At 53.7% G+C, this 21,790-nt stretch overlaps 1 protein-coding gene across 1 annotated transcript; it reads left to right on the forward strand.

Moving 5' to 3' along the window:
* Positions 1-6,276: 6,276 nt before the first annotated feature.
* On the forward strand, positions 6,277-9,798 carry LOC111148813 (NK1 homeobox 1). The gene is given in 3 exon segments (XM_022505631.1): positions 6,277-6,372; positions 6,375-6,762; positions 8,924-9,798. Coding segments are annotated over 3 exon segments (1,359 nt in total).
* The last annotated feature ends 11,992 nt before the right edge of the window (positions 9,799-21,790 follow it).

Below are 21,790 nucleotides of genomic sequence, written 5' to 3' on the forward strand. Positions count from 1 at the left end.
TGGTTTTTTGCATTTTACATTCTGCCCTTACTCTGATGGGGAACACAGAGCTAAGTGAGACACACACACTCTGAAGATGGAGCCACAAGTGAACAGATAATGTCCCATGATGTGTTAAAACAGGACAGAGTGAAGCTCAGGGTTTGGAGGGACACTCAGGAGGGCACCTCCCTTTTCACTGGGAAAATCAGATGTCTTCCAGGTGGTGCTGCCACTAAAGTAAGAAGAAATGATGCATTTGGACAAGTGGCCAAGGGCACGGTTGAATGAGGAAACAGGTGCAGGCACATGGCAGGTTGACCAACGGGCTCAGAAGCCCAGGGTACAGGGTGCAGGTTTAGGGAATATGTAGGATAGCCTACAGGATCCAGTCAGGAAGTCCTTGATGCCAGGCTGCAGAGCCCAGATTCAGCCCTGGACCATGGCAGCTTTCAGATGTTTCTGGAAGAGGAGTGTGATCTGATTTGTGCTTTCGAATGATGGAGGATGGACCAGAGGGCTAGGCTGTGGCAAGGGCAGCAAGAAGAGGAGGAGACCATCAGCAGAAACCCGAAACCCTATGCCCCAGGCATCCCCAGATGACCGACTCACAAGGAGTCTTTGAGCCATTCACTTCCAAACAGAGGGCATTCCACTGGGTAAAAAAATCCATAGAAAGCCCAGACTACTATGGTGATTACTGATGGTGAGAATGACTGCTCTTGAAACCCTGGGTACTGACGGGACTTTGCAGGGACAGGGACAGAAGGTGGCTATCCTGGACATGACTGAACCTGGACATCCTTGCTGTCCCATAAGATGGACCAGTGGCAGGCAAAACAGCTGGAAAGGCCAAGGGCAACAAGGGGCATCCTGAAGAGAGAGAGCCTGCAGCAGCCAGGACCCCTCTGGATACCCCACCTGGACTGCCTTCCCTTTGGCACCTGGTTGTTGATAATCTGTCACTTTGCACATTAAGAATGTTGGCATCAGGGGTGCCTGGGTGGCTCAGTGGGTTGAGCCTCTGTCTTCGGCTCAGATCATGATCTCAGGGTCCTGAGATCAAGCCCCACATCGGGCTCTCTGCTCAGCAGGGATCCTGCTTCCCCCTCTCCCTCTGCCTGCCTCTCTGCCTACTTGTGATCTCTGTCAAATAAATAAATAAATAAATAAATAAATAAATAAATCTTAAAAAAAAAAAAAAGAATGCTGGCATCAGTAGGATCCAGCATTCACATACTGTTCCACCACATACTGGCTGGATGACCTTGATCAATCCTCTTCACCCTTAGTTCACCCATCTGTGAAATGGTCATCCTCACCCCTGCCCTACACTCTGGTCAGAAAACCCTTTGGAACTAGGATGTCCTCTGCGGCCAAGAGAGGAAGCTGGCCACCGCCTCCCCAGTGCTGATGTGGGAGTTGGGTGTCCTACCCTCCACACACAGCCTGAGAGCCACTCCCAGTTTTGATGATCTGCAATTTTGTTTTTGTCTTAAGTTTAAAGGGTTTAAACCTCACCTTTGCACTTGACTGACCCCTTTCCATGAACTGGCCCAGGGCTATGTGCTCTTGATCTTTGAACTCACGCAGCTTACAAAGAGAACCATTCAAACCCAGGCAGTGAAAACCTTGTAAAAATCCCTGGCGCTTTGGTTAGTTCTGGCTTAGCCATGGTGACTGAGCTGGGCGCAGCATATACGGTGCCAGGACGCCACACCATACACACCCTGCCGCCCTTTTCCTCCTCTGGGGTATCCCGGAGGTCGGGGAGAGAGCCAAGGGCGGGGCGCAGAAGTCAGCGGGTTGATAACCAGGGAGAGCAAAGACGCCTGGAGGTTGTGTGCGCTGTCCGCGGTGCTGACCGCGCGGGAGCAGGCTTAGTCCTGGGCGGAACAGGGCGGTGGCGCTGTCGGTGGTACTGACGTGCAACGGCGCTGTCCATGGATCCGAAGGTGCCCGTGGTGCTGAGGTTGTGCAGTGGGCAAACGCAGCCAGCTGCCCATATTTCCTCTCTTCTCTGGTGTTCTGAGGGTGGGGTACCCTTGCTCGAGAAGTCAGGAGACCTCAGGAGAGGCGTATCTTAAAAGATGAGTAAAGAAGCCGAAAATCGGAAAGTTCACGTCTTGTTTTCCAAACTCTGGATGAGCAAAAGGGTTCACCATGGAGTGGAGCCGGTGGAGAGGCAGAGGAAGGAGAGTAGAAGCCTTCTGTTCTCCATCTCTGCCTCTACCTCCTGCATCCTTCCCAAAGGTGTGAAGGAGGATGGCCCAGGCAGAGAAAGCACCATGTCATCAGCAGGACCCAGTATGAACTCAAGGAGTCAGAACACTAACTTGTAGATGGGGGTAATAATCTCTTCCATGCATATTTCATGGCGATGTTGGGGGGTGCTGGACAGTCTGGGATGGGGTGTGCTTTGCATGAAGCCAACATTATACAAAGTGGGGGTTATCCATCCATGTGCCCTGTAGACCCCAGAACATTGCTGCCCCTCCATTCTGTCCAATAAAGCTCTCCAGGTGCAAGAGAAGGGAGGCCCCTACCCCTATGTACAATGAAGGCTGTGATAGTGTTGTCATTCAACTCACAAGGGGAAGGTATAGGGACCTTAAAGATCACATAGAATCCGGCCTCCATAATTGACAGAAGAAGACATGGAGGAGGGAGTTCATAAACACATGATAAGTTAGTGGCAGTAGAGGAATGCATCTTCTGCTCTTGTACACCCCAAACTTCCAAAAACTCTGATGTGGGGAGAGGAAATGGCCATGGATTGAAAGGGCTGGATGCTTCACTTTCCCCAATCCCTCTCCCTCAAAAACCTCCCCTTCCTCTTCCTCCCTTTCCTCTTCTGCATAATCTCAGCCCTCACCCACTACTTTTCCCTGCGTCACTTCACCACCAGTCCCTCTCCCAGATTTCTTCACTTGTTCCATGTTGCTTCCTGCTTTGGTGCAGCCCCTCCCCCAGCCTCCCAGTGACCCCATCTGGTCCTCCTGATGTGCAGTGAGTGGAGGCTTAGCAATGAAGTGGTGTCTCCTGTCCACCATGTAGGCAGAGGCATCCCTATCTCAGGCACTGATTTCACCTGTCAGTGCCCACCTGGGGCCCCGCAAGTGAAGCTGGTGGTTTGGAGATAACCTGATATGGCAGATGGGCAAAGATTGCACAAATGAGGGTCTAATTGACAATCAATTGTGATTAGGAGCGAAAGGATGTCTTTATAGCCCTGGAAGCTCTGAGTTGAAGTTGGGGGGAGGGGAGGGTTGTTCCCGGGTATCTGAGAGAGTAGGACGGGGGCTGTGCAATGCCATGACTTACTTGGGTTGTTTTTTAGACGTGGGGGAGGCATGGGGTAGGAGCAGATGTCGTGATCTCCCTGACCCTTGTCCTCATATAGCACCCCCTCTTTTCATGGGAACATGACCCAAGGTCCTCTATGTAGCACTGGAGGCCTCCCCTCATACCCCATTGCCCTGCCCCTATTCCCCTGGGTCAGAATCTGCAGCTCATTACTCTGATGGCTGCAGCTCCCATTAGAGAGTTCACAGGGAAGAGAGGGGAGAGGAGAGCCAAGGAGGAGAATATTGGTGACTCCAAACTCCAGGACAGTCACAGCACTTTTTGTCCAAGTAACACTAAGCCCTGAACCAATCCCCACCTCTTAGCAGGGAGCACAGCCTGCTGTGCTGAGTGTGTGAATATATGGTTGTATATTACAATATGTTATTTCATTATGCTTAGTATGTATCATATTTAATATACTGTATTCTGTTTACTATGCTTTAGTACTATTTACCATACATTACACTATATTGACATTATATAAAACATCATTTTATGTGGGTTTATGTTGAATGAAAGTTATATCAAGAGGCGTCCCATTTCTCTTCCTCACCTGCAGGTGTCTGGTGTGTAAAACGGGGGTGAAAGCAGACCCACACCCTGCCCCTGCCCACCTAGCAGGGTGTGGGGGTAGTGACTACCATGTTTGTGCCTCCCCTGGTGACCTATGGTAGATAGGGAGAGACTGTGTGTGGCATGGAGTGTGAGCACGCACAGGAGGAGGTAGTGATGCTCTAGGTCACACTGAAACTCAACCACACAGAGCCAAGTCAAAGGTCTGCACTGGAGATCTGCCCTAGCGCACCTCATCCTGTGCCTCAGAGGGCAGAGTGGCAGCTCAGGGACTCTGCAGGTAGGGGCCCTGTGTGCCATCCTCCTGGAAAGACTTAAAGAGAGGACTGAGACCAGCGCAAAGCTGGCGGGTGCAGGTGAGGCTGGCTGCAGGGCACTGAGAGCCTCTGTGGCTCCTGCACCTCAGACCAGCTAGGTGCTCCTGAATGAATCTGGGATTGTATGTGGCGCATCCTGCTGAATGAGTGTATGTGTATGTGTGTGTGTGTGTGTGTGTGTGTGAATGGGGTGTGCACATCTATATTCAAACTTAGCTGGGGGAGGGGTAGAGAGAGCCTAAGAGTCCCGCCAGGAAGGTGGGGGAGGGAAGGAGATAATTACCTCCCTGTGATGAGAGATTATCCACCCTCCTTCCCCCAGAGGTGATTTATAATTTAAAGATAAAGAATAATCAAGTCCTGGCAAGGAAGGACACAGTGTTGTGGGTCTGATTAGAATCTCAGGATGGACCAGCATGCGGGGGAGGGGATGGGCTGGGAGACGGGAGGCCTTGCCTCCTCGCCCCCCACCCCCAGTCCCAGCCTCCCTGAGGCTCAGCATGTCCGAGCTTGGCCCAAATTACAGCCGATTGGTCCCCCATTATTTCTCCCAACTTTTAATTTCTGCTTCCAAAGGATCATTGCCCGCGGTAATTGCAAAGGACCCGTCCTTGTGTGCGGAGCAGGCTCCGGGGACCGCAGTGAGAGGTGGCGCGCACACCGCTCGTGCACACGCCCGCGCGCACACTCGCGCCCATCGCAAACAGCCTCACACCCTGAAGACCCTCGCACGCGCGCTCCCACCGCCGGTTCCCACCTGGGTCCCACCAGCGGCCCAAGCGCTCGCCGGCTCTGCTGTGGGAAGGGGGAAGGGCGCTGCCCAGGAGCAGCGGTGGTCTTACCCTCGGACGCCGGACGCTGGCCGGTCCTTCCGAGGGCCGCAGGGCCCTGTGGTGCGAACATCGCTTCTGTGGAGAAATATGTGCAAATAAAGACCCGGACCGAGGGCCTTCTTCTTTCTCCGGGCGTGGGGCTGGAAGAGTTTGCCGTAATGTGTCCCCTTACTTGCATATCGATTTTTATGTAGGCCGCCTGCTGTATGTAGGATTCTTCGGTCCCCATTTTGGGGGGCGGGGGTGGGAGGGCCGTCCAGCCTCCCTCACTTTCGATCTTACTTCTAATGAGCGACCCAGGGGCCGCCGGCCCCGCCCCTCGCGGGGACACAAGGCCGGGCCCTAGTTTGACGACGCGAAAGGGGCGGGAGCGGGAGGGGCTGGAGGGACGGCGACCCGGAGCCGCGAGAAGAGACCCCGGCAGGAGCGACCGGGAGAGGCGGGACCGATGTCCACGGAACCCGTGGGAGGGGGCTGAAGAAGCGAGGAAGACATCCCGAGTCTGTCCCCAGGACCCACCCCGCCCCAGACGCTGAGGGACGCCGGAGCCTTGGGGACCGCCGGAGTGGCAGGACCGCGCGCCCTGAGCCCGCAGAGAAGCCGCCTGGGCGCCGCGTCCCGCGCCGGGATGTCCCAGCCAAGTCTTAGCGCTCGCCCGCCCGTGCGCCCCGGGGCCTCCGCGGCCCCTCCACCGATTGATCCCGCAATTATTTAAAAGCCACCGCTGTCTCCTCCCCTTTGCCCAGGAGGCAGGCGCACAGTTTCTGGACGAGCGGAGGCGCAGCGACGCGCCGCTGACCGCGACAGCCGCTCGCGGCCCGCACCCGGGCTCCGGGCGGCGCGTCTGTCGGTCGGGCCCGGGGCTCCGTCCGTGCGTCCCGCGCGGGGCCCGCCTCCTCCGCCCGGGACCGTTCGCAGCCAATTAGGCGCGCGCGCTAACGAGGGCGGCGGAGCCCCGCGGCCGCCTGCGGGCGCACGTGTGTGCGGCGTGTGGGCGCGTGGGCGCCGCCGGCGGGGCCGCCATAAATGCGCGGTCCGGGCGCGGCGGGCGCCTGAGGCGGCGGCGGAGGCAGCGCCGGGCAGCAGCGGCGGAGCGCGGGGCGCCGTGCCGAGAGCCAGGCGAGCCGCGGCCGCCGGCGCGAGACCGTGCGGCGGCGCCAGGGCCGCCAGGGATGGGAGCCCAGTAGCCGGCGGGGCCCGAGCGGCCGGAGCGGCGGGAGGCCGGCATGAGCGCGAGCGGCCCGGCGGCTCCCGGGGACGGCCCGGCGCTGCCGCCGCCGCCGCCCGGGCCCGGCCCGGGGCCCGCACCGCCCACGCCCGCCGCGCCACCGCCCGGGACGCCATGGACGGGCGCGCCGAGCTGCCCGCCTTCCCCCGGGCCGGACCCCCGCCGCTCGCCGCCAGCGACACGGTGCCCGCGGCGCCCGAAGGGGCCGGGGCGGTTCGCCCTGGCCCGCCGCCGCGCCCCACCTCCTTCTCGGTGCTGGACATTCTGGACCCCCACAAGTTCAATAGCAGAAGACGCCGCTGTGTGCTTCTGGGCCCCGTGGCGCCCTCCGCATGCTCCCCGTGCGCCTCGGCCCCGTGCGCTCCGGCCCCGTGCGCCCCGGCCCCCGCCGCCCCGGGACGCCCGCCGCGCGCGGAGGAGCTGGAGCGCCGCGCCCTCGCCGCCGCCGGAGGAGCTGGAGCCGCCACCGGAGCTGAGCCGCCGCGTGAGTAGGACGCGGCCCGCTCCGGTAGCGGGAGCCGGGGGACGGGCCGCATCTTTACGTTTACTCTCCCGGGCCCCTCGGTCAGCCGGGCCAGCCGGGCCAGCGGTGTGCCAAGGCTCAGTGCAAAGTTCGCAGCGCGCGGGGCTCCGTCCGACCCGGACTCCGGGGCCGGGGCCGCCCCGCGCCTCCCGGGATGGCTCCCCCGAGCCGGTCCCAGGGCCGGTCCCAGGGCTGCGGGGCTGCAGGGACGGCCTTGGAAGGTAGCTGGTGCCAGAGGAGGAGGGGACCTGCGAGGCGGAGGGCTCGTGACCTCCCCGGCCCCACCGCGGCCGCCGGAGGCCTCCCTCCCCATTTCCTCCTCCTCCTCCTTCTCTCTCTCTCTCTCTCTCTTTTTTTTTTTTTTTTTTGGACAAATCAGACTAATTGTGACAAAACGCTGGTTATCTCTGGAAAAACAATTAAATCCCTTCGATTACAGTTAAGGGGAAATGTGCTTAGCGGCGGAAAGCGGCCGGTAATGGGGCGGCCCGCGCCCCCGGCCGGGTCGATATCCCATTACGGCAGCATGCATATCTCTTTCAAGCACCTTGCAAACTCCCCCCGAACATCTAAATTATAGGGTCAAAATTCGGATAATTACTCGATTAAAACCTATTACACTTATTAGGGGCCGCTATTGATCGAGAATTGCATTCGACCGGCTCCTGATTGCTTTTGGTGCCCCCTCCTCCGGCCCTTCCTCCCTCCAACGTCCCAGCCCCTCCGCTGAGCAGGGACGGGAGTGCAGGGTGGACAGGGCTGGGGTCGCTGTCTTGGGGCATAGGGCCCTCCGGGTACATGGGCTGGTGGGTTCCATGTGGGGTGGAGATGAAGGAGGAGCAAGCCCAGCCTGGCTGGAGGGGAACCTATCGGGCTATTGGCCTAGCCAGGGTTCTGGGAGCCTCCACCCAGAGCCTCCACCCGCATGGGGAGCCCATCCCAGCGGAAGGCCCTGTCTCTTGTTTCCAGGGGTAGCCTGGTCAGGCCGTCTTCCTCCTCCGACTACCTCCAACAAGGCAAAGCTAGATGGCCAGGTGCTCTCAGGATCCTCTAGGGGACAGCCTGCTCCTGCTAGGGGGTGTGGGTGCCCCCCACCCCCACACACCTGCCCTGCTGATTCCCATGCAAACTCTGTGGTCACTCTGGGGAAGGCTGCTGGCCCACGATTCGACATTTATTGCCTGGGTTCTTGATGCCAACCTGACACAACAGCGGGGTCTTGGTGCCTGACTGGGTTGCTCGGTGACCACCACGTGCCCAGGAACCACCACCACCTGTGGGGTGAGGTCTGCAGAGATGGCCTCCCAGGCCCTCCCCAGGACAGACTCTGTCTTCCAAATTTTCCACACTGGAAATGCAGCCCTTCAGGGGCCTCTGCTTGGAGGATCGGGGCTGCCCCTCAGACTGGGCCTAGTGGGGACGGGAATTCCCACCCACCCCCGGCAAGTTAGCTCTGCTCAGGACCCACCCCAGGGCCAGGACCTTCTGGTCAGGACCCAGGCCTGCGGGCTTTCAGCGGAGGAGTGTACGGGCTGCCAAGTTTCGGGGCTGCGGCTTGAGGTGGAAGTGGGGCCAGGGAGTCCAGGTTTGGTTGGTCCCCAGAAGTCCCCTCCCGGCAGGCAGCTCCAGTCCCACCCCTGGCTTCTGGCCCACTGGCTATACAATGCCCGGTAATTGGCTGGCCCACGCCTTTCTGTAATTGGAGGGTAATATACGCCGAAATAAATTAAATGGCCGTTAACTAGTTTGTACATTACACAAAATGAGTTTAATTAAGTTTGTATCTGCCCCGCGGATCGATCGGAGCTTTCACTCCGCCGTGAACCCCGCGCGCGGCACCGGCCGGCCCGGCTCGGGCAGACGCCACGAAGGGGAAGCTTCGAGAGGAGGGAACGAGCGAGGGATGGAGAGCAGACGCGGGCGGACGGGCGGGCGCCGAGGGAAGAGGGAAGGAGAACGAAAGCGCTGGGCAGAAAAAGAGGAGGAGGGCAATAAGGCAGAGAAGCGACGACCCCGGAGGAGGGAACCTTTCCCGGGGCGGGACAGCCCGAGGGGACGAGCGCGCGGAAGGGAGGGCGCCGCGTCCTAACTGTCCTGTCCTCCCCGCCCCGCCCGCCCGCAGACGCCGGCGACCCCTGCAAGGCGGACGAGGCCGAGGTCAGCGGCTACAGCAGCGGCGGTGGCGGCCGCAGCCCGAGCGCGGACAGCGGGGACGAGGCGCCCGACGACGACGACGACGACGACGACGAGGCGCCCGACGCGGGGACTGCGCGCAGCGCGGAGGAGGCTCGGGGAGGCGGCGGCGGCCTCGCGGCCCGCGGGTCGGGCTGCCCGGGCGCGGCCGAGACCGAGGCGCCCCCCGGCGCGGTGGACGAGGCTGCAGCGCCTGGCCCCCGCGGGAACTCGCCCGGAGCCCCCGTCCCGCCTGGGGCCTCGGCGGCGACGCCGGGGGGCGCGGGCACGACCCCGCAGGGCGCGGCCGCGGCGACGAAGCCAAAGCGGAAGCGCACGGGCTCGGACTCCAAGTCCGGGAAGCCGCGGCGCGCGCGCACCGCCTTCACCTACGAGCAGCTCGTGGCGCTGGAGAACAAGTTCAAGGCGACGCGCTACCTGTCGGTGTGCGAGCGCCTCAACCTGGCGCTGTCGCTGAGCCTCACCGAGACGCAGGTGAAGATCTGGTTCCAGAACCGCCGCACCAAGTGGAAGAAGCAGAACCCTGGCGCCGACACGAGCGCGCCGACCGGCGGCGGCGGGGCCCCGGGGCCGGGCGCGGGGCCGGGCGCGGGGCTTCCCGGCGGCCTCAGCCCGCTTAGCCCGTCGCCGCCCATGGGCGCGCCGCTCGCCATGCATGGCCCCGCCGGGTACCCGGCGCACGGCCCCGGCGGCCTGGTGTGCGCCGCGCAGCTGCCCTTCCTGTCGAGCCCGGCGGTGCTGTCGCCCTTCGTGCTGGGCTCGCAGACCTACGGCGCGCCCGCCTTCTACGCGCCGCACCTCTGAGCGCGGCGGCGGACGGGGACCCGCGGGCGCCCGCCACCGGGCTTGTGCGGCCGCAGTCGTGGACTCGGTACACAGCCGGCTGCTACAGAAGAGTTTTACGTTTATTATGGACTGTACGCGTAGGGGCCGGGCTCGGCCCGCTCGGAAGCACTTTGCTGAACTTCGCTCAATCAATAAACCGCAGGAGGCTGCACCGCGTTCCTCAGGCTCCCGCCTGCCCGCGCGCGTCCGTGGGGACTTCGTCGCGTCGGAGGTGCCTCGGGCCGTTGGACCAGGCACTGCGTTCAGGTCCCGGTGTCCCCTGGCCAAACTCTGCCCTCCCGTAGCGCCCCCCCTCCACAACACCCTACACACAGACATACACGCACAGACACACACAGGGACACAGACACACAGGGACACAGACACACACACAGGGACACACAGACACACAGGGACGCACAAACACAGGGACACAAACACACAGGAACACACACACAGACACAGGCTTCGGGTTGGGTGACTAAGTATGTCCTCTGAGAGGCCCTGGTCCCCGCGTCTTCCTTCCCCCCACCCTGGGGCCCATGGCTTCAGGGACATCCCTTTCCTCCTCTGTGTTGCCTTAGGGGGCTCTTCGGGGTGGTGGACGCCCCGCCCGACGGAGCCGGGCGCAGGGTCTGGGCTGGGAGCAACACTGTCTTCTGGGTACCTACCGCAGGCCTGGCCGGGACGGCTCGGGTTGGGCACTTGCACCCCCAGGCCCGGCAGGGACCAACCAGCTCCTGTGGCTTCCCAGGGGAGGGAAGCTGGGGCTCCCCAAGCTCCAGCGACTTGCCCAAGGGCGCCCGAGCTGGACCGCAAGCCCGGCAGCAGGTAGCGCTCCAGGCCGGCGCATCGACTTGCGGGTCCCGCTCTGGGCGCGGGTCGCACACGGTTCCTGGAGCCCTGGGGACGCGGGGAAGGGAGATGCGGCGGCGCCTGAGTTGGCGGCTGCCCGCCGCGAGAGCCGAAGCTGCGGGGATGCAGGCACTGGGGCGCGGTGAGGAGGGGTCCCTGGGGCAGCACTGCCCGGACTTGGGAAGAACTCGGGAGGGGCAGCAGGGTGCCGGGCACGGTGACTGCTCTGCGCCGAGGCCTGCGCCGCAGAGGGAGCCGGCTGCGCTCGGGGATGCGTCTTCTCTAGGCGGCGTCCCCTCCGCGGGAGGAGCCGGCTGAGCTCTCAGAACTTGCTCCCGCGCCTAGTAGCCGCCCCACTTCGCACCCAGCCGCACCCACTTTGAGGAGGGCGGAGGCTGAGTTGGGGAGCGGAGGCCGCGGCAATGGTGGGTGGCAGCGACTCCCACACCTGCCAGGGCAGCAGCGGAGAGAGCGACCCCCTTGGCTTCACCATCACTAGTGGGTAAAGGGCCACCGAGGGGCAGTCCCCAGCCACTGGGGCTGGGGGTAGAAGTGGCTGGGACCACCTTGCCCACCGCTGGGGCTGGCCTCCTGCAGGCTGTTGCTCTGCTTCAGAACCCCATACACACCTGCCACCCCTTCTCTGCGCTCCACCTGCTCAGCACTGGCAGCAGGGAATTTTCTAAGTAACCGTGCTGCCTTGTCTGCCCAAGAGCAGGGTTCTCTGGATGGCAGAGCTCAGCAGACCCGATGTGTCTGTGCAATCCAACAGCAGAGGGTGGAGGGGGTGAGGACACCCCTTGTCTCACCACTGAGGCCTGTGCATCCAGGGTACAGGCAGCTGACAGAGGAGACCCAAAGCTCCAGAAAGTTCTAGATGGCTCTTGGCCTAAACTCAAATCATCAGCATTATTGTGCACTTAGCCTGGCTGGGCTTGAGGGCTGCCAAGCAAGAAGCCATAGCCTCCACCTCCTGGGCGCAGGGAGGACAACAGCAAAGGTGCAGGGGTTTTCCCAAAGTCCCCTTTGCTTGAGCTCAGTGGGGCCTGCTCCATCATAGCCCTGGAGGGAGAAGACGTGGTAGGCCGGGTATAGTCACCCTGCGAGTCCGCCCCGTGGCCCACAGTGCTCAGGCCTCCATGAGCCGGCACCCCCAGCCTGAGCTAGAGGCGGAGGTGAGTGGTGGTTTTCCTAGCCCCTCGTTGCTGTCCCCCCACCATGGGGGCCCCACTTTGGTGTTAGTGCTACGAAGGGCTGTCTCAGCTCCAAGATCTGGGTGCACTCTGGGATGGTCCCTCCTCAAGCTCTTAGGACCAGTCCTGGCTGCGTCAGCATCCACCCGCATCCCAGATTACTCCCCTTTCATCTCTGCCTCCTGTCAAGCAAGGCACAGGCCCTGCAGATGTGCACCTGGACAAATTCAGGCCTGTCCGAAGGCTGCGCTGTCTCCTGCCCGGGCACTGCTGAGCCCAGACAGAGGCAGAGCCCCCTCCCCATGAGGCCACTGCCCACACCACTCAGCCAGCCCACGGCTGGCACTCTGGTGGGTTGCTATTAGGATTGGTTTGGGCTGCATGAAAGAGAATATCCAAATGAACACAACTTGAGAGGAGATTATTCATTTTTTCTTGCGTGATGGAAATCTGGCCACTGGCAGCCCAGGCAGCGATGACACCTACACAGAGTTCTTGGAAATCCTCTTCCATCCCACTGTGTGCTACAGCATTCCTGGGCTGGGAGCTTATCCTCTGGGACCCAGATGAAGGGCAACGCTCTGGCCATCACATCCCCATTCCAGGCAGCAGATAGGAAGGAGAGGAGAGAAGGGGGTACACCCCTTTTCCTTTTAAGGTGCTTTCCCAGAAGCCCATGTAAAACAGCTGCTCATAACATTGGTCTGAGCTTGGTCACATGACCAATCCTCACCAAGGGAGGCTGTTGGGGAGTGTGGCCCCCAGACTCTCACTCCCCATCTCCAGGACTTGCTTCTGTCCTCGCTCTCCTGCCAGCACTTGCCCAGCTCTTGCCCTCATCCACATGGTCCCCTCCCCCACGTGGCAACAGAGGGTGCTTCTGTGGCTGTCTCTTCAGTCCCATAGTCCTCCGCTGGGCCAGTCACTGCCTCTGCCCTCCTGCTCCTCTTCCCTTACCTGCAGAGTCACTTCTGACCGCTCGCTCCCTGCTCCCAGCAAGCCAGCCTTATCGGTGACATCCACTAACCCCCAAAGTGGTACCCAGGACCCAATGTGGGGTCCCCAGGTCTCTGCCCTGGGCCACTTGAGGTTCACATGGCTCTGAAGTGTCACTCAGCTCAGAGGGACCTTCCTAGGCTAATCAAGGGAAGGGGTGAAGCTTCCTGAAGGGGGTGACATTTCTATGGGGAGGGTAAGTCTGGACATAGAGCCAGGGGCACCCAGGACAGCAGGTGGTAACAGCTGGGGAGGAAGTGGAGGTCAAATAGGTCATTCTCAGGGGTCTGTAGTCTGTAGGGACTGTCACATGTAGACACTGTTGCATACAGGTCTATGGGGAAAGGAGGTTCTCTTCCATCCCAGGGCTCCATCCCCCATAGGCAGGTGACAACTCCAGGATGCCACGTCCCACTCCATCCTGTGTGATGGCCCTTTCAGAGCAGCCAGCTGATGGCTGATCTCTTCACCCTCTTGCCTGGACACAGGAATTGCTGGTAGCTGGATGCCTATCCCCAGCATAAAGGACTGCGTTTTCTGCTTGCTGGGCAGCTGGACACTGCCAGGTGACTAAGACTGGTGGAAGCAGCAGGGCACCTGAAAAGGTTCTCCACAGGAAACGGAGGTACACCCCTCCGCTCCTTCTGTCCCCATACCCTGGGATGGCTGGAGCCCCAGCAGCCAACTTGGGCCAAGAGGTAGCCTTAGGGATGGAGGCCTATGCACTGATGCCACCAAGCAAAATGCCCCAGTGGCACCGTGGTGTCTTCTCACCAGCTTGGGGCACCCCACCTAAAGGCTTTTCATGACAGAAGCACACATAAATCCTGTGTTGGAGTCAGCTAATTCTGTGACACCCTGTTTCTGTAATGGTCCGTCCAACCCCAGTGCTGAGGCCATGACTCTGCAGTGATGCTCCCTGTGCCCTGCCGTTCCTCCCTCCTATAGTCTGCTCTGGATGGGGACAGCAGGGCCCCTCCCCCATGCTCCACCTGCGCCCCGTGCTGTTAAGTTTCACAAAACGCCCTCTTCCATCACACCTCTTGTTGCCTCAAAGTGAACAGAAAGAAGTCTCTGACGTGAAAACATAGCACAAAGCTACAGTAACCTCAACAGTGTGGTAACACACACAGAGGCAAGTTGATGGGGGGGGGGGGAGAGAAAGCTCCTGCGCAGAACCGCTGTCTGTGGGTATCACATGAGACGGCAAGGCTCCACATCAGCTCAAGAAACACTGATTTGTCATGAAGTGGACGACACAGCTGAGCAGCTGTCTGAAATAGAAAACTGGATTTCCTGGTCACGTTTTATATGAGAGTAAGTGATAAACAAATCAGTGATTTAATGTGGAAATGAAACATGTAGAAGTACCAGAGGAAACACAGCCAAAAAAAATTATATTTTTACTTGATTTTTAAAAAATAAATTTTAAAGAATTTATTTATTTATTTGACAGAGAGAGAGAGAATCACAAGTAGGCAGAGATGGAGGCAGGGGGAGAGGGGGAAGCAGACCTCCTGCTGAGCAGATGCAGGGCTTGATACCAGGACCCTAAGATCATGACCTGAGCTGAAGGCAGAGGCTTAACCCACTGAGCCACCCAGATGCCCCCAGAAAAAGTTTTTAATAGAATCTTTGAGGGGGGAAGGGACACAGATACACGAACTTCCACGTAGCAAAATATTAGCAAAGTCAGCAGATGGGAAATATTTGCAACTTGTCAGAGCTCATTTTTTTAAAAGATTTCATTTATTTATTTGACACACAGAGAGAGATATCACAAGTAGGCAGAGAGGCAGGCAGAGGGGGAGAGGGAAGCAGGCTCCCTGCCAAGCAGAGAGCCCGATGAGGGGCTCAATCCCAGGAACCTGGGATCATGACCTGAGCTGACGGCAGAGACTTAACCCACTGAGCCACCCAGATGCCTCCAGAGCTCATTTTCTTAATGAACAAAGAGCTCCTACAACTTATATAAGCTAATAAACCAACAGGAAAATGACCAAAGGATATGGACATACAATTCACAGAAAAGGAGCCAGGAAGAGCGCTTTACCATATGAAAAAATCTCAACACCTGCCTTGTAAAAGACAAGTGAATAATAGCCCTGAGATGCCAGTGTTCCATGGGGCTTGGTAAAGATCAGGATGCTTGCCACCACGCCGAGGGAGGGAGGGTTCCAAAGTCAGTGTTCTTGCAAGGTCGTTTCTGGGAAAGCAAGCTGAAGTCCCAGGGCCTCAGCCCACAGATACGTGCAGCTGTGTGTGAAGACGGGCGTGTCCAAGCACACCTGTGGCAGGACAGCGAAGTACAGTATATAGGGCAGGGGAAGGGTCTTCCTGCCCAGCACTTGGGACAGCTCGAAATGCCACAGAACCCGGGGAAAAACTGAAAAAATGAACTTTTTCAAAACTCTGGAAATTAACCAAAGACCCATAACAATCCAAGGAGGGTTCATCCTAGAAAAATGGCTCAATCTTGGTGGGAAGGCAAACCCTGTGGCATTTTCAGTTGGTTATGCCCACACCCTCTCTCCAGCTCTGCAGTGGCCTCCATACCCAGCAGCCTCAGAGCCGTAGCAGCCCCCGGGAGGGGAAGACAGGGTCTGGGGCACCCCAAAACCCCACCCTCACTCCTCTCAACTCCACCTGTCACTCCTGAACTTGTCTGGCTGCTACCTGGAAAAAACCCACTCACCAGGCTCGTCTTTTTCCTGGCCTTACTCAACTGGCTCAGTGTGGGTCTGTAGAGAACAATCAGGGCTACTGTTGAACAATGCAGTGGCCTGCAATGGTGACACCGATTGACCAAGGACGCTGGTGAAAAATCTCAGAAGACTTGAAGAGTACTTAGCTCTCACCACTGGTTGAGCTTGAGGCCCTGAACAAGCAGGAAGTGTAAGCTAAAACGGAGTCGGCAACTGCCTGGCTGAGTGTTCAAGGTGTGCCCGACACACACGCGTGGCTTTCTGCCAAGACCACAACACTTCTTGGATCGAAACATTTAAGGAAGTCTCTGATCATTAGTGATCACTAAGCTGACCAAACAGATACTTCAGTGGCCAAGCATGACAAAGAATACAAATTTTTAAATAATCAGTCCAGAAAAGACACTAAATAAACAGCAACAAGAAGTTGTGGGGCGAGGGATCTGATTTCCAGAGTTGCCATGTTATGTTATCTAAAATGTCTAATTTCAACAAAAAAATTAAGACACACAAGGAAACAGGTAAGTACGGCCCATACATAAGGAGCAGAGCAGTCAATGCAAACGGTCCCTGAACAAGGCCAGATGTTGAACTTATTAGACTAACACTGTAAACCAATTCTTAGAAATATTTTCAAAGAAGTAAAGGAAGCCATGTCTAAAGAATTAAAAATGAGATAATGTTTCACCAAATAGAGAACATTGGTAAAAAGAAATTATAGAAGAGAACCAAACAGAAAATTCTGGACTTGGAAAGTACAAGTGAAATGAAAAAATCATGGGGCACCTGGGTGGCTCAGTTGGTTAAGCCTCTGCCTTCAGCTCAGGTCATGATCCCAGGGTCCTGGGATGGAGTCCACATCAGGATCTCTGCTCAGCAGGGAGCCTGCTTCTCCACCCCCTCCCCCCGCCTGCCTCTCTGCCTACTTGTGATCTCTGTCAAATAAATAAATAAAATCTTTTAAAAAAATGAAAAAATCATTAGAGCAAGTAAATATTAGATTTTACTTGGCAAAAGAAAGAATCTGTGACCCAGAAGATAGACCAACAGGTTCATTCTGAGGAACAGAAAAAAGAATGAAGAAAAATGAACAAGGCTTCAGGGACCAGAGAGACACCACCAGCCCTCTGATACACATAAAGGGAGTCCAACGACATGAGGGAGACGGAGACACACACACACACACACACACACACACACACACACACACACACAGAGGCAGAAAGAACCTTTTTGAAGAAATAATGTCCCCAAACCTCCCAAATTTGATGACTGACAACCTCTATACCCAAGAAGCTCAATGAATTCTAAGGAAGACACACACAAAGAGATCCATAACTAGACACATTTTAAAATTGTCAAAAGTCAAAGACAGGGGCGCCTGGGTGGCTCAGTGGGTTAAAGCCTCTGCCTTTGGCTCAAGTCATGATCCCGGAGTCCTGGGATCAAGCCCCACATCAGGCTCTGTGCTCAGCAGGGAGCCTGCTTCCTCCTTTCTCTCTCTCTGCCTGCCTCTCTGCCTACTTGTGATCTCTGTCAAATAAATAAATAAAATCTTAAAAAAAAAAGTCAAAGACAAAGAGCATCTTGAAAGTAGCAAGGAAAAAAAATCCAACTTACTGTGTACAAGGCACCTTCCAAAAACCCAGCTTATTAACACTGGCTTCTCGTCAGTGGACACCAGAAGGCAGTGGGATTACACATTCAAAGTGTTAGAACAGAAAAACTATTAACAACATATCAAAATCCAGTGAAGCTATTCTTCAAAAGTGAAGAAGTTAAGACATTCCAGATAAACGAGCATTGGGACAATTCATTGCCAGCAGACCTACCCCTCAAGAAACACTGAAGGGCACCCTGCAGACCAAAGTGAAAGACACAAGCCAAATCCACAAGAAACAGAGAGTGCTGGTCAAGGCGGCCACACAGCCCAAGAGTAGACAGTATAATGTAAGTCTTTTCTTTTTCTATCTGACTTTAAAGAGCTGCAAAAAGCAATAATCACAAAACCTTGTTGACAGGCTCACAATCTATCAAGATGTAATTAGTACGGCAAAAATGGCACAAAGGTGCTAGTGGAGAACATAACTATATAAGAACAGAGCTTTTGTACACCTTCCGAAATGGAGCTGATACAAAGCCATACTGGATTGTATTTACTTGTTCACTGGAATCTTCAAAGCAACCACTGAAGAATTCCCCAAAAAACCCAAAACTCAGTGAAAGATACAGGGGAATCCAGTGAACATCCATGCAACACACACACACACACACACACACACACACACAGCAATGGGAAAAAGAAGAAAAAAGATGTGTAGAAAAACTGGGAAATGGTAGACATAAATCTTCCCTTCTCAGTAATTACATTAAAGGTAAATGAACTAAATATCACACTTGGAGGCAGAGATCAGCTGCATGGAAGTACAAGGATGGAAGAAGATATAGTGATATATAGAAGTCATATGTCTTCTATATATAGTGATATATAGAAAACATATGATAGAGTTCAACATCATATGTTATCATATGTAGACACTGCAAGGCGTGAGGACACCACACAAAAGAGACTTTAAGACAAAAGCTGTTATAGAGACAGAAAAGACCCCATGTCAAAAGGGTCAATCCATCAGGAAGAGTATGGACTTATCAACAGAGCCCGAAAGCACATGAAGTAAACTGACAGAAAGAAAAGGAGAAACAGACAATCAAGAATAACAGAGGCAGCAACACCCCACTTTCAAGAATGGACAGAACAACTGGGTTAAAGGTCAACAGGTCTCAAGTGTACACTGAACATTCTCCCAGGAGAGCACATATATGAAATAAGTCTTAAATTTCAAAGGACTGAAATTTATACACAATATATTCTTTGGCCACATGGAATGAAATTAGAAATCAAATGACAAAAGAAAATTTGGGAAATTAACAAGTATGTGGAAATTAAACCAACTCCTGAATAATCAGTATGTAAAGGAAATTCAAGAGAAATTAGAAAATACTTGGAGATATAGATGAAACACAACATACCAAAACTCATGCAATGAAGCTACAACGGTGCTTAGATGAAAACTTAGTTGTAAACACCTACATGGAAAAGTAACTACACCTCAAATCAATAAGCTAATCTTCTATCTTAAGAAACTAGAAAGAAGGGCATCTGGGTAGCTCAGATGATCAAGAGTCTGCCTTTGGCTCAGGTCATGATCCCAGGGTCATGGGATTGAGCCCTGCATCGGGCTCCCTGCCTGCTTCTCCTTCTACTGCTCCCCCTGCTGTGTTCTCTCGCTCTGTCAAATAAATAAATAAATTAATTAATTAATTAATTAAAAAAAGAAACTAAAGAGTAAACCCAAAGCAACCCAAAATTTTTAAATTATTTTTTATTACTTTTTTGAATTTATAAACTTGTATTATTATAAAGATCAGTAGAAATTAATAAAACAAACAATGAAAAAAATGAGAGAAAAATCAACAAAACCAAAAGTTGGGTTTTAAATAGATCAATAAAATTGATAAGCCATTAGCTAGACTGGCCAAGAAAATTTTAAAAAGTGAGAAAACACTCACATTTCTAAAATCAGGAATGAAAGAAGAGACATTGCCAGCAAGCTTCCAGAAGTAAAAAAAATTACAAACGAATACCCTAAACAACACTATGTCAACAAATTACAACCAAAACCCCATATGAAATAGATAAATTTCTAAAAATATAGAAACTACTGAGACGGACTCAAGGAAGAACAGGAAATCTAAACAGATCTATAATAAATAAAGACAATAAATTAATTGTTAAAAAGATTTTATTTATTTGTCAAGGAGAAAAAGAGCACAAGCAGGGGGAATAGGAGCAGAGGGAGAAGCAGACTCCCCACTGAGCAGGGAGCCCAAAGCAGGACTCGATCCCAGGATCCTGGGATCATGACCTGAGCCGAAGGCAGACGCTTCACCAACTGAGCCACCCAGGCGCCCAAGAAAATAAATTAATTTTTTAAAAAAGTCTCACAAGGAAAAGCCCAGGACAAAACTTCACTGGTAAATTCCACCAAATGTTTAAAGAATTAATACAAATCCTTCACAAACTCTTCCAAAAAACAGAAGAGGAAGGAACATTTCCCAGCTTAATCTGTGAGGCCCATACTACTCTGATACCAAAGCCAGACAGACGTCATTAAGAAGAAAAGTCTGTGGTAATCTCTTTTATGAACACAGACACAAAAATCCTTAACAAAATACTAGCAAACTAGGTCAGTGGAATTGTACAACATTAGCAAACCAGGTGCAATAACATATACAAAGAATTATATACCATGACCAACTGGGATTTATCCCATGAATGCAAGGGTGTGGTTCAGCATATGAAAAACAATTCATGTAATATACCATATCAACAGAATAAAGATAAAAACTACATGATCATTTTAATAGATACAGAAAGACATATGATAGAATTCAACATCCTTTCAAGACAAAAACATTCAACAAACTAGAATTAGAAGGGAATTTTCTCATCCTGGCAAAAAGCACCTACAAAAACCCATGGCCTACACCATTCTCAATGGTGAAAGACTGAAAGCTTTCTCCCCAAGACCAGGAACAAGATGAAGATGTCTGCTCTCACCACTGCTATTTGACACTGGACTGGAGTTCTTAATTTACCAAGGCAATTAGGCAAAAGAAAGACAAGCATCCAAATCAGAAAGAAAGCATTCTAATTGCAGATGACATGATTATGCGTAGAGAAAATCCCAAGGGACCTACACACACACACACACACACACACACACACTTAGAACTAAGCTCAGCACAGTTTCAGGCTACAAGACCAACATACAAAAATCAATTATATTTACAATAATATCAAAAAGAATAAAATATGTAGGGATAAATTTAACGAAATAAGTGTAAAACTTGTACACTGAAAACTACACAAAACTATTGAAATAAGCTAAAGAAGAGGCAAATAATAAGAATATCCCAAGTTCATGAATCATAAAACTTAATATGAAGATGACAGTGCTTTCCAAAGTAATCCCTAGATTCAACAAAGTCTCTATCAAAATCTCAGCTGCCCTTTTTTGGTAGAAATCAACAAGCTGATCCTAAAATTCATTTGGAATTGCAAGGGACCCAGAATGCCCAAAATAATCTTGAAAAAGCCAAAGTGGGAGGACTTACTTTCAGGGTTCAAAACCACAAAGCTATAATGACCAAGACACGGCAGCACTGGCACAAGGATATGTAGGTCAGTGGAACAGAACGCAGACTCCTGAAATAAACTCTTACGTTTATGGCCAGTGGATGATCAGCAAGGTGTGATGGTAATTCAGTGGGGGAAAAAATAATTTTGCAACAGATGGTGCTGGGACAACTGGGATCCACACACAAAAGAATGAAGGTGGACCCCTACCTCACACCATATACAAAAATTAACACAAAATGGATCAAATACCTAAATTTAATAGCTAAAACTATAAAACTTTCAGGAGAAAACAGGAGTAAATCATGATCTTGGACCAGGCAATCTTGGACCAGAAACACATGAAACAAAAGTAAAAACAGATACCGGGTGTTATCAAAATGAACAACTCAGTGCTTCAAAAAGGGCACTATCAAGAAAGTGAAAAGAGAATGGGAGAAAATATTTGCAAACAATGTAAGGGTCTAGAATATATAAAGAATTCTTTTTTAAAAAGGTTTTTTATTTCAGAGCGAGAGAGCGAGCAAGTGTGTGAGCACAAGCAGGGGGAGAGGCAGAGGCAGAGGACGAAGCAAACCCTACACTGAGCAGGGAGCCTGATGTGAGACTGGCTCCCAGCACCCTGAGATCATGACCTGAGCCTAAGAGAGAAGTTTAACTGACTGAGCCACTCAGGTGCCCCCTAGAATATATAAAGAATTCTAACAACTCAAATAATGCAATTAAAAATGGACAAAGAATCTGAATAGGTATTTCTCCAAAAAAATACACAAATGGCCAATAAGCACATGAAAAGATAATTACCATCACTAGTCGTTAGGAAAATACAAATTAAAATGCAAATCAAGATACCACTTCAGGGACGCCTGGGTGTCTCAGTTGGTTAAGCATCTGCTTTGGGCTCAGGTCATGTTCCCAGGGTCCTGGGATTGAGCCCCACATGGAGCTCCCTGCTCAGCGAGGAACTTGTTTCTCCCTCTACTTCTGCCCCTCCCCCTTCTCATGCTCTCTTTCTCTCAAAT

This window comes from Enhydra lutris, unplaced genomic scaffold, assembly GCF_002288905.1.
Source record: "Enhydra lutris kenyoni isolate GAN:26980312 unplaced genomic scaffold, ASM228890v2 scaffoldscaffold21, whole genome shotgun sequence".
NCBI lineage: Eukaryota > Metazoa > Chordata > Mammalia > Carnivora > Mustelidae > Enhydra > Enhydra lutris.